Source organism: Protopterus annectens, chromosome 2.part0, assembly GCF_019279795.1.
Source record: "Protopterus annectens isolate FY-2018-M chromosome 2.part0, PAN1.0, whole genome shotgun sequence".
Taxonomy (NCBI): Eukaryota; Metazoa; Chordata; order Ceratodontiformes; family Protopteridae; genus Protopterus; species Protopterus annectens.
In genome coordinates, this window is record NC_056728.1 from 1,796,197,926 (window position 1) to 1,796,216,662 (window position 18,737).

At 39.7% G+C, this 18,737-nt stretch overlaps 1 protein-coding gene across 3 annotated transcripts in view; it reads left to right on the top strand.

Moving 5' to 3' along the window:
- ATP13A2 (ATPase cation transporting 13A2) overlaps window positions 1–18,737 on the top strand; it is a 2,158,003-nt gene that overhangs the window by 1,871,181 nt on the left and 268,085 nt on the right. For all 3 annotated transcript variants that reach the window (XM_044061825.1, XM_044061827.1, XM_044061826.1), the window contains exon 25: window positions 1,158–1,254. In XM_044061825.1, coding sequence (XP_043917760.1) covers window positions 1,158–1,254 — 97 coding nt within the window. The remainder of the gene's footprint in view (window positions 1–1,157; window positions 1,255–18,737) is intronic.

The window sequence follows — 18,737 nt, forward strand, 5'->3', positions numbered from 1 at the left end:
AAGATCGAAATTTTGAAACTTCAAAAAACGTAGGAAAACAAGTAAACCTTTTTTTTATGTTTTTGCAGGGGGGCAGGCCCCTACCTGCACCCCCCACACCCCTTGCTAAATAAATATACCAACTCTGAGATTGCATTAAATTTCCCGTTCCATGCTGTGTGGCAGTCTCCATTGAAAACATTTGAAGTTTCAAAATTTCGATCTTATGGTCTTGAGTGTTTAAAGTTTTGAAACTTCGTGCTTCTGAAGAGGATCCATATATAGATATGATTTTTTTCTTTAATGTCCAGCTTTATACCTATATTTCCAGCTCATTCACACCAATTGCACCTTTTGGTATGCTTCTTTTTGACACCCACATCTCCTTAGGGTGTCATGACAATGGAGCTAGCTTCTAAACTAGGTTGTCCTATCAGTTTATGATTGGAACAAGTGAAAAAGAATATGAGAAACAAAGCAGCACTAAGATTGCTTATCCAGGATGCACTCCTGTGTGGATGTTAGTTTTGATTTGCCACTTATTGTTTATAATTTTCATATTTCATTAATATTTTCCTAGCAAGGTGCAAGTTGCATATTACTGAAGAGGCGTAGTGTGAAATGCCCTGCTGGTAGACAGGAAACTAAACTGTCATTGTCACTTGTGTAATGAGCTACACTGAAATGATCAGTAATTGCTCATTAGTCATTTGCAGTATTACCATATTTTCATTAATATTGCATGGTGACAGCTGAAACCTTAGGTGATGCATAAGGAAACTGTCACTGATTATTGCATTGTAAATTGCACAGCTTGAGCCATAGTGTGCATTATTTATGCCTATATGCATAATTAACAATAGAATGTTTCATATTTTGTGTAAAGAAGTGAGCCAGAAGCAAACTGCAAACTGCATTTCATCATATGAAAGCCCAAGTCTAGCTGAACAAAAGTGCTAATGATACTATACGAGGACCACAAGGATAGCTAACAATTTATTTTAAGTCTAAGGAGTTCTACATCAGACAACACAGATTCATCCAACAGAATTCCAGCTTCAGCTTTACAGATGTAATAGTTAAAGCACATTTTTATGTACTGTTGGAAAAGTCACTGCTTGCCTTGGGTTCAGTACTTACAGCTAATTTCACATTTTCTCTCTCTTTTTTCCATGCAGGGAAGGTCGGTGTTCTCTAATCACTTCGTTTGGTGTGTTTAAATTCATGGCATTGTACAGCATCACACAGTTTGTTTCTGTCCTTTTGCTGTACACTGTAAGTCATCTCCTTTTTTATCTTTTGTTATGCTATGATATGTCAGTTTTAAATGTTTGCCTGACACAATTTTGATATAGTCATTTTTGACAGTGAAATGTGAACATCAAAGTGTGATACACAGTAACAGTGAAAACTGAATCTCTGTGTAACACATTTAAAATGTTTGCAGAGGAGAGTCAACCCCAACAAAATATATGTCAACCTGAAAACATTAAAGGTAGGTGTAGAGGCTCTTAGAAAGGGAAGAACCAGGCAAAAATCTAGGTTTCTAGTCAGCTTAAATCTTTAATAAGGAATAGTACGTAACTCTTCTCACTTTCGAGTAAGATTGTGGGATACTGCTCAGAAACAGAAGTTAAAAAATTGAGAGTGGCAGAAATGATTCAAATGTATAAGTAAATCCCCATACCCTGTCCTTACACAGTGTAAAATCTGCAGACTTCAGTGAATGATATTGCAAAAATCTACCTCACAAAGTAATTTATTTTGTTTTCTGAAAAAAGATGTAGCACACTGGTCCTCTTTCATTAAATTGTTGGTTTCACCAGTATGTTGGTAATATAGTGTGATTTCGTATTTAAACAGTTTTGAAATCATGTTTAATGTGGGGGGGGGGGGTTAGATAGTCATGTGAAGGGTGAATCAAGCCTGAAGATAGCAACTGTATTCCAGAAATGGGAACATTGTATGAAGGAATAAATCAGCCCTAAAACTAGGTACATACCTTCCACATAGGTATAGTTCAGAGGTATAGTTCAGGGGTTTGCCTCGCACCCAATGTAGGCTACTCCACTACTTTATACTTTATACAATAATTCAGAGATTGCTGTACCTTGCTGTAACAGAAATTGAAATGAGTATGAAGAAAAGATTCTCACACTCGCTCATTTACTCTTCTCATTGTCCAAAACTTTTGTATCGGCCTTGCTCCCTTTTTAAAAATATGTGCAATGCATGCATTGTACCTATTGCAGTGGCATAAGTACAGCTGTCGCTTTCTATTTCAGACTTATCCTAATGTATGAATACAGTGTGCATTTAATAATTCAGAATGCATGTCTGCATTGAACAATTGCTTGTGTTTCCCTATAGCAGCTAAATGTATGCATATCCGTTTCCCTGTGAGGTACTATCAGTAACGTGGTACATCGGATGGAGCTACCTCCCCAAACAACCAGCTTGGAACAAAAACATTCTTCTGCTAATGTAGAATGTTGGCTTGCATTTTTTTAAACACCTTTATCGAATTATCACTTGTGGCATAGGTATATTTACATTTAAACAGAAGTAATCAAACTGTATTAATAAATTAAAATTAACAAACAGTATGGTTCACATATGTTGCTATATATCATATAACCTAAGCAACATTACATAAATTATTCAATTCATGCCCCCCCCCCTTTTTAAACAAGAAACATCTACTAAACCATCACTTATGATGTCATCAATATTTGAAATGAACTCAGTGCTGTGGTACCCATGGTTAGTAGGTGGTGGCTGATGTATTTTTCTATCTGATCCCTTTCTCACATTTTCCTATGTGTGTTATTAATTGTGCTATGTAGTAAAGCTAGGAAATGAAATGCGCATTATGTTCAGAATGGAATTGGAGGCTGTTGCTACTTTGTTAACCTATAGAAACAGTGTTGCAGTATTAGTTAAACAGTACTGCTGCATTTTTTGTAAGTGCATAGTGACTGAAAAGTTGCTGATTTACAGATTATTTCTTTTAGTGTAAAACTATTGCCATTTTGTTTCAGTTTACATTCACAAAGACTGCTGTGATGCTTTTGTATTAACAAACTGCATTTGGGTAGTATTTTATGTCAAATAACAAAGTTCTCCTGCGTAGTAAGTAACCACTAAGAACATATTGATATTGTATTATACCAGTTAGTTATATCCATTTGCAAGAAGACAGCATAGATTACATCTATAAAAGCTACTAGTCGAACATGGGCAGTGTCATTTTTTTTTCTTTATTTTCTGGTAATTACATTTATCCATTTGGGGAGTGTTTGCTTGTGGTTACAGGACATTAAAGCTGTGAAAGTGCTTTTTTTTCACACCCAATGAAATGTGTACATCTCCTGTGTGCACAGTAACTGTTAAAGTGCATATAAAACTACACTGCTGTTCATGAAGGATCATAAAGTTAAAATGTGAATTTTTTAAGTCATGACTATTGAATATTTTTCCATTTGCATGTTCAGCTTTTTCTTACATTTAAATTGCTTAGCACAGCTTTTTTCTTAAATGTAACTAACACAGAAAGCACCGTTTTAAATACAACTAGTTAAACTACTGTCTGTGTGAGGATTAAATACCTGGCTAATTAAGGAGGCATCCTTCTCACAAACACTAATACCCAGAGATCATCACTCAGCCACACCCTCTTCTCAGTCACTACCATATTTTCAAACAGGCACAATAAAATGTCATACACTGGTGACATAAAAAGATCCTTACCAAAGCCTGCAACAGCTTGTAGTAACAGGCCTCAGTGGAAACCTCTGAACTCACCTGCTCCATGCACACCTACAAGTCAATAACAGCATAGTTGTTTGCAGTCAGATGATGTTAAACTAACATTAAGATTACATTAATATTCGTTGACTCAGTTTTTTCATACTGATTCTCTACTTGCCAGGCTGGACAAGGATAAGGCTACTGTCAGGTGTCCCTTGATGCTCCCATACTGCCTTTTTAGACAGGGTCCACGTAATGGACATCCACAGTTATCAAATTCTTCAAACCCTAAATTGGACCACATTAAGGTGGCTCTTCTCAGTGCCCAGTCTCTCAGTAAGCTTGATCTTGAGGTGCACTTGCATCTGGAATATGTCAGTGTATGTTGTACCTACAGAGACTTGGTTTAAATGTAACAAAAGCATTTCCTCCATTCCTGGGTTTTGCACTTACCGTGCCTTCAGCCTGGTGTAACACTGTCTCCAAATTTGCCAAAGACCATATCTCATCTACATTGATAGTCAGAAACAGAGCTGTAACTGGCTTATCTAATGCCCATTGCTCTTTCTCAGTACAGCATCCCACCTCCTTCAGCTGGCTTATCTAGTGTCCATTGCCCGTTCCCAGTACAGCATCCCACCTCATTCAGCTGGCTTGTCTAGTGTCCATTGCCTGTTCCCAGTACAGCATCCCACCTCCTTCAGCTGGCTTATCTAGTGTTCATTGCCCGTTCCCAGTACAGCATCCCACCTCCTTCAGCTGGCTTATCTAGTGCCCATTGCTCGTTCCCAGTACAGCATCCCACCTCCTTCAGCTGGCTTATCTAGTGTCCATTGCCCATTCCCAGTACAGCATCCCACCTCCTTCAGCTCTTCAAGTGGAGAAAATAAAAGGACTGCGCCATACACTCTGGCAAGCCCATCTGGTACTTTTGTACCAGTTGGCTTCCTACAGTAGCCATATCTACACATTTCTCATATCTTCAAATGAAGAGCAGTCAAAATGGGGCATGGCGCTTTAGCTTTTTCTGTAAAAAGCTGATTCAAGTGAAGATCAAAAAACGGACATCTTTATTTAAACTGTAGCAAGCCAATATTTGCTTGATAGACAAAGTACTTATTTGTGCCAGCATTTCAGTACAGACAAAAAAAAAAAAAAAGAATGCAGGAGAGAAACTCTCAATTGTGCCACCGAGCACTTTTTATACCCACAGAGGCTGCCCCCTTTGCCCCACCTTTGCTATGCTATTGCCCTGAAAATTGCAAACTGATATAGATCTTCAGTTTACCATAGATAAGACAAGACAAAGCTACAGGCTTATAGCAAGGTATAGAAACGCCTCCATATGGTCATGCTAGGATTCCTGGAAGTTTTGAAAGAAATTCCTGTAAACTGTAACTCCAAGATCCTAGGTAACTTCAACTACTCAGCCATAGAGTTGACTATACCTCTAACATTGGATATGCCCAGGACTTCTGGGTTTAATAACTAGGAATTCCCTAGACCAAATAGTTGGCAAACCCATTACACACCAAAATATTCTGGATCTGGTCCCCACTAATATTGCCTGTACTTGTTCTACTCCCCTAGTCTGTCCTTCTACAGTTAAGTTGGATTGTAAACTTGTAACATTTACTCTTAAAACCACCATACGCCCTGTAACCAACATCCTTGTATTTAAGGACTTCAGAAGGGTGAATTTTGTACAGATATTGTATGAAATCTCTACATTTACCATGACGTCAGTACTTTTGGCACCCAAAACAGGAACCAGTTTCATTAAGTTGTATACCCACTTACACAAATGTACAGATGTAGCAGTCCCAACTAGAGCCAAATACAATGAGAAACTTGAAAGCAACCCCTGATGGTTAACCAACATAAACTTTATAAAATGAGGAGAAAATTCCTTAAATTTGCAACGAGGCAGGGACTCAGAATGAAAATAGTATAAAAATATTACCATGAAAATGAAAAACAGTATAAGAACCAGTAAGGTAACCCATAAATGGTGAGTACCTTTAGAAGCAAAGGATAACTATAACTTCTTTAGCTATGTCAGAAAACTAAAGAGCACTTAGTATGGCTGTAAATGCCTCCCCCGACTCCAACTGAAATAAATAAGTTCTTCATAGATGTCACCCGCAAAAACCTATTCCAGCATCATGTGTCCCAGATTCCCTTATCCCACCCCCAAATATTTACACAAGATCATGTTGTCGAGGTGTTGAAAAGTCAAAAACTCTTCCAGCTAGGGTCATGATAGCATTCCTCGGTGATGGTTGAAGTGTCAAAAGGACTCTTGCCAGACCTCTCCTTAAATTCTTTAACTGAAACATAGCCACAGACTGTGTACCCAGTTCCTGAATTAGTGCTTGGTGGTGGCCATATCACTGGCACTAGGAATTACAGATCAGTCAGCCTTACAAGTCTGACATGTGAAACTGTGGAGTATATTATAAATGATCTCATTAACTATAATATTTAAACTCTAATTAATCCTTATCTTCAACAGTTTAGATTTATCAAAGGGCGTTCATGCTTGTTAAACCTTGTTAAATTCTATGAGAAGGTAATACGAATTGTCAGTTGTGGTCAAGCTGATCATATAGCTTATTATCTTGATCTGGCCAAATCATTTATTACCATACCACATGCCACAACTGTAAGGGAACTATCATCCTTAAACATAGATCCTTTCTTGGTAAGATGGATTGCCAGCTGAATCAAAGATAGAACCCATGTTGTATCAGTAAAATAGTGGTGCGGGTGATCTGTCTAGCTTTATGGGAAAATACTTTTCTGTAGACCACTTTTAGCATGTATTTTTTTTTTTTACTGTTTAGGTAGGGTACAACTCAGCTGTCCTATCCTAAGTAATTATTCACCTACCTTTGTGTAGCAGGTGATCCAAAAGCAAAAATGTCCCTGTATGACTCTTGTAGAAATGTCTTCTTTCTGGTTGAGGGAAAATGTGGCAAGCATGGTAAAAAGCAGGCCATCCCTTGCCAAGTCAGTGCTGTTTTAGAAGTCTTGATTGCTGGAAAATATTCCTTTATGTCCTTATAACTGCCCTTTGAAAGTTAGCAATTAAAAGTGAAGCGCAAGTGTTAAAGCAGTGGTATCAACTGCATGATGATTACACACATTCTTAACTTGGTAGCTGGAAGGATCTGTTGCCATTTCCATTGGAAATACTGCAATTGTCACCTCAGTTTGTAAATAAACTTTCTAACTCTTACAGAAGTTTTATGTGATCAGGGAAGAATGAGAACCTAGGAACCGAAGTCCCAAATCACATTTTATTTGCTTGTTGTACAGCAGTCTAAACCTGCAGATACCTATTAATTTGTCTGTTTGAAAAGAAAATTGAAAAGGGATTTTGGATTGACTGCACTGAAATTTTGTTATAACCAGTGAATTCAGCAGGACACATTCCTTGCTGTTACCAAGAGAAACGTTTGTGTGTACAACATTGCATTTAATAATGTATATTTACTATGAGACTAAAGTTATCCCCTCTGGCATGCATTTATATATACGTTATCACCATACCAGCCAGCATACATATTACTGTTATGTTGCTTGACTATATTAATGTATAGAATAATTATATTCTGCAGTGTCTATAAAATGTTTCAGTTAATGGGTGACTTGTTTAACAATATTAAATGGAAAGAAACATAAGATTGGTTTGTATTTTGTTTATTCCCTCCTCTCACACCATAAGAATCATCATCAAAATTGAATTGTCACTGATGATCTGGGAGTCCTTAATGTTGCCTCAGAATTTTGCTGTGTCCATTGTATAGCTTGTGCACAAATCTGTATTCTGTATAGACACCTAAGCATTATGATCATACTTGCTCCATTCTTGTGATTATTTGAATGTGTTTATTTGATATATTGTAAGAGGGTTATTGCTGAAATTGGACCATTCAGACCCATTTCCCTACTTATAAGCACATAAATCAAAAGCTTTTGGACAAAACAGTGGCTGCAGCCACCAAATAATTTCAGATACTGCAACTACAGATTGTACCATCTTCATAAATAAAAGAAAATGCACACACTCTTATACCAATTTTTAAGAATGATCCTGAGTTCAAGCTGTTTTCATTTATTTTCAGTTGTCTCGGTCTGTAACATCCTTGTCCCTGCTCCAAACAGTTGACGCACTCTGAGATTTGATTTACACACACACACACACACACACACACACACACACACACACACACACACACACACCTGGGAAAGGCTGACACAGATTTACTAGCTATGCCCCTTCTGCCCAGACTATAAGATAGTTTCACCACCACCACCAGACACTCCCAAGCCAGCTACTTATCCAGTTATACTGAGTGAAATTAATATTAATACAAATGGTAGCTTGACCAACAGCAAGGCTTTCAGGAGTGGCCCGAACTGTCACCAAATATATACAAGTATTTATTTATTTATTTATTTAACATTTGTTAACCGGGAAAGTCCGACTTGGAATAAAGCCAATTTTCAGCATAGGTCCATGGAGAAATGCTCTAGACACATGTCTTTGTAACGTGGGAGGAAACCCACACAAACGCAGGGAGGACATGCAGACTCCATGCCAAAGGCACCCCAGCCGAGAATCGAACCATAAAACCTCTTGCTGTGAGCTGACAATGCTACTGCTGCACCACTGCACTGTGCAGAGATTAAAATATTCTCTAAAAGACCAGCCACAATGAAAAGTTTAAATATATTTGATAATAAATAAGAGAAGAACATGAAAATATTAAATATCTATGTACAGTAAACACCAGAGTTTCAGCCATAGGAAATATTGAAAATAGCACAGCTGGAAACATTCACATAGTTACAGAAAAAACAATACTTAACTATTCTCACTATATTTTTCTGATGATGTAAAGAATTACTGTTCCCTAGTTAAGTTACTTACTACATCAAGGCAAGATGATGTGGATGAGTGGTCCTGTCAGGTAGGTTCCCAAAAACAGACTGCCATGAGACTTCAGTCTCGCCTAGTATTAAAATGTTTTTTTAGTGATGGATTGCAGAATGACATCACATACATCTAGTCATCTGATTTCTGGTTCCAAAGCTACCCCCTTGGCTAGAAGCTGTCAAGATCTAACACATATGTGTCAATAAACACACACAGACACACACAAACACACACACACACCACACACCAACTTTGCTAAGATCTGCTGCAGCTCCTTGAAGTAATAAAACAATTTCAACCCTCTACCCTTCCAGAGTAGCAATCAGTTCACCCCAAAGACCATGCAGAAATCTTCCTAGTACAGACATTTTGTCTCTGGCTACATTGAGAACTGTAAGATACAATCTTTGTGGCCTAAGCCAGGTAATTTAATTCCCAACTATTTTCAAAGTTAGGTGGGTTGAGATTAACCTTTTCTCTTCCAGTATTCTCTTTTAAAACACACATTTAAACAGTTACAATAATACATGTATATTTCTCTCTTTTATCCTGCAGGGCACACTGTTGGTACATTTTTAGCACAAGTAGCTTTACAAATACATTTTTCAACACAAGCATTTGTACAAATCAGTTTGGTATACAAATGGCATATAATTCTATACAAAATTCCAGCTAGCTGTGCTGGCATATATTACACATCCACTGCTCCGCATCTCCTCCCATAGCTGACAGTACCTCACATCAGCACATATGTCTTTATTATTTGATAAATGTGTAAGTGTTCTTGTCTAAAGATCCTTTTGAACCACAACCCAAGAGAACAGAGATTTCAAAAATAGAATGTGATACAGTCTTAGTCACTGATAAAGAATGAAAGCAATATACACCAATATGTATGACAGACAGTACAATCAAAGGCACTGTAAAATACAGAGAATGCATATGAACACTGTTCATAGGTAAATACTAGGCAATCAGTCTACAGATTATTACATGACTAGCCAGTATACAGAACAGTGACCAAAGATGAGAATTGAACCTTGTACTTTGTGCTTGTGAGGTAAACACCTTAACCATTATGACAGTCTCCAACCCCATTTAATGATGTGAGAGAGATCTGAACCCGTGCATGCAGAGCACAATTGATTAGCAGCCCATCATGTTAACCACTCATCCATCTCATCACGTAGGGATAAAAGCAGCACATTTTGCATAGAGTTTGTCATTTGTATATTAAACATTATAAATACAGTATTCTGATAATCCTAATCCTGGATAGAGAATTGTCCCTTCCTGTCTGGAAAGCAGTTGCATATGAAAATATCAAGTTGAGGATAACGGGTATCTGTAAAGCAGTTATATGCAGTTTCAAATAGTTTTTTTAAAATCACAGGATTCTTAATTTCTTCAGGCATATAGCTCCAGGTTGCAGGTCCCAGTTTAGAGAAAGATGTTCTTCGTGTTTCACTGTTGCAGTCATTACGTTTGGGTTATCTGCTTGCAGCAGCCCTCAGTTGGCCTGATTAACAGTCTTCGGTCCTACGTCAGTTGCTGTCTCTTCTTCCGTGGCATCAGGGGTATAAAACATGCAGCCGACATCATTACATCAGTCTTTCTTGCCGTGCGGTGCACGAAGCAGAAGCAGTTTGCAAGTGTCCGTCGGCCGACTCCTGAAATTTTCGTTTTCGAGTTTCAGAACCGAAATCTTCAACTAAAAGCTAAGTACCCCATTGGGGAAAATTTTTCTTGCTCTAAACCGATGTCAGTAAAAGTAAATAATTGCATTTCTTGTGGAAAGCAAATACCTCATAAAGATTTTCATTCGTACTGTATTCCTTGCCTAGGCCCTGACCACGACGTACCTCACTGTCGGTTTTGTGCCTTATTTAAACCACAAACTGTCCATCGTCGGTATATTTGCGCTTCTAAATTTTTTGGTGCTCAGTTCACTTATTCTGATATGTCTTCGGTAAGCCATCCGACTACCGACATTCTGAAAAAACGCAAAGATAAAGACAGTGACAGGCCGCCCAGTTCGCTGGTACTCAGTGAGGTGCTTTCGCAGCCCCTGATACCCGGTACTCCAGATTCACAGGCTTCTACTGAGACCCATTCGGAGTCCAGTATGCCACAAGATGTTTCAACTGTGGAACCTGCGGATGTCTCTGCCTTGGATGGTTCCGGAGCCACTGTGCAGGCACCGGCTTCTGAGGGTGTATTCAGGCCTACTGACTTGCATATTAAACCAGCACCATCTTCTTCTTCAAGGCCTAAAACTCGAACCATGCCTAGAAAACTGACGCCCAAACTGCATGGTCAGGCCTCTATGCCTAAAGAACAAATGATAAGAATGACTGAAAACCTTATTACTTTAATCAGGGGGAGCCAACCTTCCCTCTCTGAGACCTAGGACTGAGTTTGCTTATGATACTTCTGACCAGGATTCTGAAATTTCTATTTCCTCGGATGACCAGGATTTACCCTTATCTACCTATGAGGATTCTGATGCTGAGGACTCTATTCCCTCTGCTTCCCCCCAGAGGATTTCTCTTCTGGGGAAACCTTGCATACTCTGAGAGCTTTTTCATTGGGAAAGTCAGGATTTCTCTGATTCTGAAAAGAGGCTTAGGGATTTCTTACTCCTGCCCCAGCACAGGCCTATAGCTATACCTCCTGTACTGGACATTGTTGAGGATGCCTTTTTGGAATCTAGCATGGCTCCTGACTCTCTACCTCCTGCTTCTAGAAAACCTGATAGATATTACAGGGTTCCTGACTCTCACAAGTTCCTTTTCAAAAATCCTACTGTGGATCCTGAAACCATTTCACAGGGACCCAAGGGCATTAAAGCTACTACTGCCAAAAATCCTACCCCCTCTGATAGAGACTCCAGGCCACTGGATAGATGGGGTAAGAAGGTATACACTTCTGCAACTTTGGCCATTAGGGCCTTGAATTGCCAGTTTCATATGTTAAAGTATCAGCTGCATATTATTGGATTGCTTAAACAGAAAATTATGTTGATTCCTGATTGTGCTGAAAATAAGGATTTACAGGATTTTATGCATTCTGCTGAACAAGTTGGTAAACATACATTGCAATGTGGTTTTGATTCACTAGAGGCATCTTGCAGGGCTGCGGTAACTGGGTCTGTACTTAGAAGGCATGCTTGATTTAAGGAGCAATCCTTGCCAGATCATGTTAAAGCAAAATTACTGGATGCTAACTTAAATGAGGGCCACCTGTTTGGCAACAAGGCAGAAGAAGTTCTTAAAAAGATGGAGTAAAATGCTAAATCTATGCAAACTGTTAGACTTTTCGCAAGTATAACCTCCAAGATTTAGTAGGCATTGGCCTTCTATGAATTGGTCCTTTCCTGCCTCTTCCAGACCTTCTCAGTCCAAACCCAGATCCAGTAGAGCACCCAGACTTCAGTCCCAGGGGGACACACAGGGCTAAGCAGTGGGGGGCCTCCACTTCCAAATTTGGGAGTAATAAAACTACCCCCTATGGTAAACTGTCTCAATGACTTCTTTTTAAAACTTCCAAGCACTTCTCAACTGACTGTCCCTTTGGGGGGAAAGATTGCACTTCATGCAAAGAACTGGGGACTTATTACCCAGGACAAAAGAGTTTTCAATACAGTATCCGAAGGATACAGATTTCACTTCCACACATCACCAACTCCAAGCGGTTGGCCGGATCTACCTCCAAAGCAGTGGGCAGAGGCCCAAAAGCAAGTACTCTCTCTCTTAAGCATAAGGGGCTATTCAACTGATACCAGAAGAGAAAAAGGGACAAGGTTTCTACTCAAGATTTTTCCTGATACCCAGAAAAGACAATTCATGGCATCCTATCTTGGACCTGCCTACTCTAAACACCTTTTTGGTGATTCCAAAATTCAAGATGCTGACTCTACCAGTTGCTTCCTATGCTAAGCAAAGATGCCTGGTTGGCAACACTAAATTTAAAGGAAGCATACCTGCACATCATAATCAGGGAATCTTGCAGAAGATACCTACGCTTCAAAGTAGGATACACGCACTATCAGTTCTCTGCACTGCCCTTTAGCTTATCTACTGCACCCAGGGTATTCACAAAGTGCCTAGCTCCAGTCATTGCATTTTGCAGGCAAAGAAATATTCAAATATACCAATACCTGGACAATTGTCTAATTCAGGCAGAAAACCAGGACATACATTTGAATCATCTGGCTTTTGTACAAAGGGTGCTAACTTGTCTGGGGTACACCATAAATGAAAAGAAATCACACCCGGTACCCTGTCAACAAATTATGTTCCTGGGAGCAAGCTTGAATATAACTTCCCAGATGGCTTTCCTCACACCAGAGAAACAAATTCACTTGACAACCTACTTCAAACAAGTGGCCACAAAAACCCTGCTATCTCCAAGGCAAATACTACAAGCCTTGGGGTTCATGGCCTCCTGCATTCTTCTAATTCCATATGTAAGACTACATATGAGGAAACTACAATGGTATCTAAAAAGTCTATGGTGTCAACATTCTCAGGATCTAGAAGCAATGATTCCTATCATTCCTTGTCTACGCCTCGAGTTCCTTTTGTGGGCAGAGGCCTGCCACCAAAACAAGGGACTACTATTCACACTACCCCCTGCCGTCCAAACCCTAACAGACGCATCAGACTATGCTTGGGGGGGGGGGCACATGGCAGGGAAGTGCATTCAGGGCAAATGGAACCCAATTCAAATGCACCTTCACATCAATCATAAAGAAATGTTAGCTGTACAGAATGCTCTGACAGCCTTCAAGGACCACATTCTTCCAGGACAATTAAGGGTAAAGGCGGACAACACCACTGTTATGTGGTGCATAAACAAACAGGAGGGTACACATTCTTACCCCCTCTGCAGACTAGCCATGGCATTGTGGAACACAGCCTTGCGCTACCAAGTACATCTAAAAGCTCAGTTCCTGCCAGGAAAACTAAATGCACCAGCAGACAGACTAAGCAGAACCCTCATGGACCCACACGAGTGGAAACTGGAACCAAGGATTTTCAACATGTCGACAAGCAAATGAGGGAGCCCAGATGTAGACCTGTTTGCCTCCCCCCAGAACTATCAATTGGAAAAATTTTGTGCAAGGACTCCCCACAGACAAGCTTGAAAAGTGGATGCTGTGTCCTTCAGCTGGAAAAAACTATCAGTTTATGCCTTTCCTTCCCTGCCTCTGCTCTCCAAAGTACTACTAAAGATCAAACAAGACAAACCAAGGATGATTTTGATTGCACCAGCCTGGCCCCGCCAACACTGGTACCCCCTCCTGCGCAGAGTGTCACTGTTGGCCCCATGGCACCTGCCTCAGACTCCTACCCTGCTCTCTCAGCAGGAGAACCAGATTCTGCACCCTCAGCTTCAAACACTGAACCTAGCAGCCTTGCTAATTATCTAAGCTATCCTTTACCATCCCTCAGTAAACCAGTGATGGATGGCATTTTAGAGGCAAGGAAGCCTGGTACTAGAAAATTTTATGCTGAAAAATGGAAAGGATTCTGTGCCTGGAACCAATCTCAAGGGATGAGCACAACAGTGCCCAATTTACCTCAGATTTTACAATACTTAACTGAGATGCTTCTCAAGGGCCTGCCTTTTTCCTCAATAAAAAGTTCATGCCTCAGCCATTTCAGCTCATTATAACACAGAACCTCCCCTTCTCTCTCTTCCACTGCTCAAGCAGTTCCTTACAGGGGCCAAAAGTTTAAGGCCACCCAGGAGAGCTCAAACTCCAGCCTGGAACATTAACTTTGTATTGGAGAAAGTCACCCTTCCTCCTTTCAAGCCAGCTGCTACTGCAGATTTAAAATTCCTTTCTTGGAAAACAGCTTTCCTTTTAGCCATCACTTCAGCAAGAAGGGTATCTGAATTACAGGCCCTTATGGCAGTGGAGCCTTTCATCATCGTTCATGCGGACATGGTGTCCCTCAGGACCAGTCCCTCTTTCATGCCAAAGGTGGTATCCAGTGTGGCCTTTAATCAGTCCATTCATTTGCCTACCTTCTTTCCTAATCCACTGAACAAAGGGGAACTAATACTGCACTCCTTAGATGTGCACAGACAATTTAGATTCTACTTGGACAGGACTAAACCTCAAAGGAAATCTGAACAACTGCTGATGGCATTTGCTGCAGGGACAGAGGGGAAGGCTATTTCAAAGCGAACCATCTCCAAATGGATAGGCCCATTGCATTCACTTCTGCTATAAGCACCATGGAAAACCTATCCCACAGGGCTCAGATCCCACTCAACCAGGGCTGCATCTATCTTTACAGCCTTTCTCAGAGGCATACCTACCAGGGACATCCTAGAAGCTGCTACCTGGAGTTTGGCACATACTTTCACGAAGCATTACCATTTTCCAATTTTCTCTAAATCCAGAGTTTGCTTTGCCACTGCAGTTTTGTAGGGCCTTATAGTTGGTCCCAAAGCTATCTAAATTCCTCCTCCCATCCTTATCTTTGGGAATCTACCCAAATGTAATGACTGCAACAGTGAAACATGAAGAACATAGTACAGTTGTGTACAGTTACCATAAATGTAGATGTTTAAGTGTATTCACTGTTGCATTCCTAGTTACCCTACCTTCAGCCGCCTGACTTCGTTTGGCTATACCTCTTCTCTCCTTTTCAATGCTTAAAAGCTTTTTGGTGTATTTGCTTTTTTGTTTGAGGTATAACCTTGTATATTTATAGATTTAATTGCTTCCCATTAGAGGGGCACCTGACATCTGGGGCAAGAAAAACTGATGTAATGACGTCGGCTGCATGTTTTATACCCCTGACGACCTAACGTCATAGAAGAAGAGACAGCAACTGACGTAGGACCCAAGACTTTGTTAATCAGGCCGACTGAGGGCTGCAGCAAGTAGATAACCCAAATGTAATGACAGCAACAGTTAATACACTCGAACATCTACATTTATGGTAAGTGTACATAACTGTACCTTTTTTCTCCAGCTACAGATTTGAAAGATGGCTGAGTCAGTGTGAGAGAGTTGTCTTGGGAGCTTCTCATATAGTAACAATTTCCTTGGAAGTGCAGTTTCCTTTCTAGAGGGGGACATTAGCCTCGTTTTATTGAAAGTGAGTGTACCAAGTAGAAAGGTTGCCCTATTAGTCATTGATTGCTAGTTTGTGTTCTCCAGTAATTTGCATGAGGAACTAGGGGATCAGCTAGGAGAATGAACTGGAAGATTTTATTTTTTATTATTTGAATTCTGTGTGTATTTTGTTTGAGTGTAGTACCAGAAAAGGGAATACATATTTGAGTTTGTGAAGTAATACATTTTAATAATACCTAAACAAGCTCTTGGAAATAAAAGATGAGTAAGCCTGTAACAGACTTAATTGTATTAATACTGTTTGATTTGTATAGGAGAGAGCTGGATCAAGAATAAGGCCCAGGTATTTCTGTATTGTAACATTTGGTATAGAGCAACTGTTGAGATCAGTGAATAGTATGTAATTTTTGGGCTTGCAAAAATCATAACATTTGTTTTTTTGTGATTGATTAAAACATTGTTTGCATTTCACCAGTTACACATTTGAGAGAACTATTGTAGCTTTCTTTGAAGCTCACTGTGGTTATTGCTGGATTGTAAGACGTGAATGCCATCTGCATACATAACCATATTGAGATTTGCATGTTTGAGGTGTAGGTCATTGACAAACAGTAAAGATAGAAGGGGTCCAAGTACCGATTTCTGCAGGACTCCAGTGTTAAGTAGACACAGGGATGATAGTGAGTTGCTGAAGCAAGCCTGAAAGGGTCTGTTATTCACATAACTTTGAAAACAATGAATTGTATTTTCTCCAAAGTTTACTTTCCATAGTTAAGTAAGATGCCATGATTGACAATTTCAAAGGCTTTGGTCATATCTATGAAAAGGTTAGCAGAGATGTGGCCTTCACATCATTATAGATGGTGTCAATGGCAGTTAATTTGGCTGTAAAGGTACTAAAAACATTAGGAAATCTATGCTAAATGTCACATAGCAATCCGTAGCTATTAATGTGCTTTTTGTAATTGTCCATAAACCAGCTTTTTAAGCATGTTAGTAATAAGGCATAGTTTAGAGATGGGTCAGTAATCTTTCATTTCCTTTGGGGAAGTGCCCTTTGGTAGTGGAATGATGTATGAGGATTTAAATGCAGAGGGGGATGGATGCTGAAGTTAGTAAGAGATTGAAAGTATGAGTAAGAGGTTTTGCAATTTTTCCTGCTGCAAGCTTTAGAAAGTTAGGATGGAGCTTGGAGAAGTTGGAACCTGAATAAAGTTTTGTAAAAGCAATTTTATTTCTTGGAAGTAATTTTTGTAAACTGGAAGGTTGCTGTGTATGAGGCTAGAGGGTGTAAGGAAGGAGAGAGGAGGGTTTATATTGTTTATTGGAAGCAGGTTGCTGAGTAGAGAGATTATTTGTGATATTGGCTATAGATGACTGAAGGAAATAGGTGCAAATGTTAGCAAAGGAGGAAGGATAACAGGTTGAAGAGAGATTTCTGGATAGTAGTAAGTCAGTTAATAGCCCCAGTCTGGTGTTTTATTTCTTTCCAAAACTGTTTTGGCCATGACCATTTTGCTTCTTCTTTTTTTTTTTTAATCTAAGTTGTTTGCATTGAGTTTGTGGCAATTCTAGCTTTTTTATTAAGGTTAATGTAGGATAGCTGCAGATAATTATTTTAAGGGTCCATTAATTATTCTGAGGGTCCATCTTCCATAATTTCTATGCATTGCCTCTGTTTCTCATTTTGCACTTGATTTCAGGAGTTAGCCAGGGGCAACCTGCCTGAAGAGTAAATGAAATGCCGTTTTAATTAAATACAGAATGTTTTAGTCTTCATGTTTGCAAATACTCACAAAACCTTTTTTTTTTTTTTTTTTTTTTTTGTGATTGTTTTAGAAGTCATTTGACAATGAAATAGAATTGTAATTGTCAGCACTTTGTTACAAGATGAAGTTGGAATTCCTGTTTTTGTTGCCACAGTAACTAGCCTCTGTTACTGAAACTATCTGGAAGTCTGTTATTTTTGCCTCCCAGTGTCTGCCAACCATCAAGCCTGCCCATGGCTGGACAGTGCCCATTCATTCCTGTGCTCTAGGGACTTGACTTGACACCAAGGCAAGAGCTGTCTGATGGGGCCTGACACTAAGGCAGACGTGAAGCAGAGTCCATCTCTAACTCTATTTAAGTGTAACCTTGACCAATGGATGGGAAATTGGAAATTCAACACGGGTCTTGCCCTATGTCTCTGATAGACAAAGACAGACAGTAACTATGCCCAAACTAATATATTCCCCACACACACAACTTTTAGAAACTTCATAACAAACCCCTCCTAACAATGTCTATGATACATAGGGACAAAATTGAGTTGGATTGCGTGGCTGGGCTTATAAAGGCCCTAGGGGTTGTTAGACAAGTATTTACCTATGAACATGAAGCTGCTTTGTGTTTTCATTGGCATCCTGACAATGAGCAAAGTTTGAATGACGTAACTAGGTAAAGAACAAGTGAACAGAGTTACAGCAGTAGCCCACAATATCCTCCCCTTGTGAGTGTGCTCCTCTGTGTAATTGCCCAGAAATTTGCTAACCAAGAAAAGGCTTATTGAGCCTTACACCTCCTCCATGATGCTCATCTATGACAACCACTCTTTTGACAGATCATAGCCAGCTCCACCTCTTTTACCCCCCATATGACTTGCCCATCCTCCTGCCAGTGCTAAGTGCCCTTGTTGCTAGTTGACTCTGCTCAGCTAGATTTGGGGTTTTATCCTTCCACACCACTGGTACTAGCTCAGTTTGGTAGAAGATTTTAACAGTGGTCTTAAGTAGTGTTTGCTTTCCATCTCTGAAACATGCACAAGTACAAAGTGACAACAAACAGGCACATAGTAGTGCTTTTTGGCACTGACCTGTTGTATGTAGTACAGCACAGATATCAACTCTAAGATCTGTTTACCTTTTCTGGCAAGTTTGTAGATGGCTGCAGTTGTAACTTTGCTGTTTCACTAAAAGTGCAATG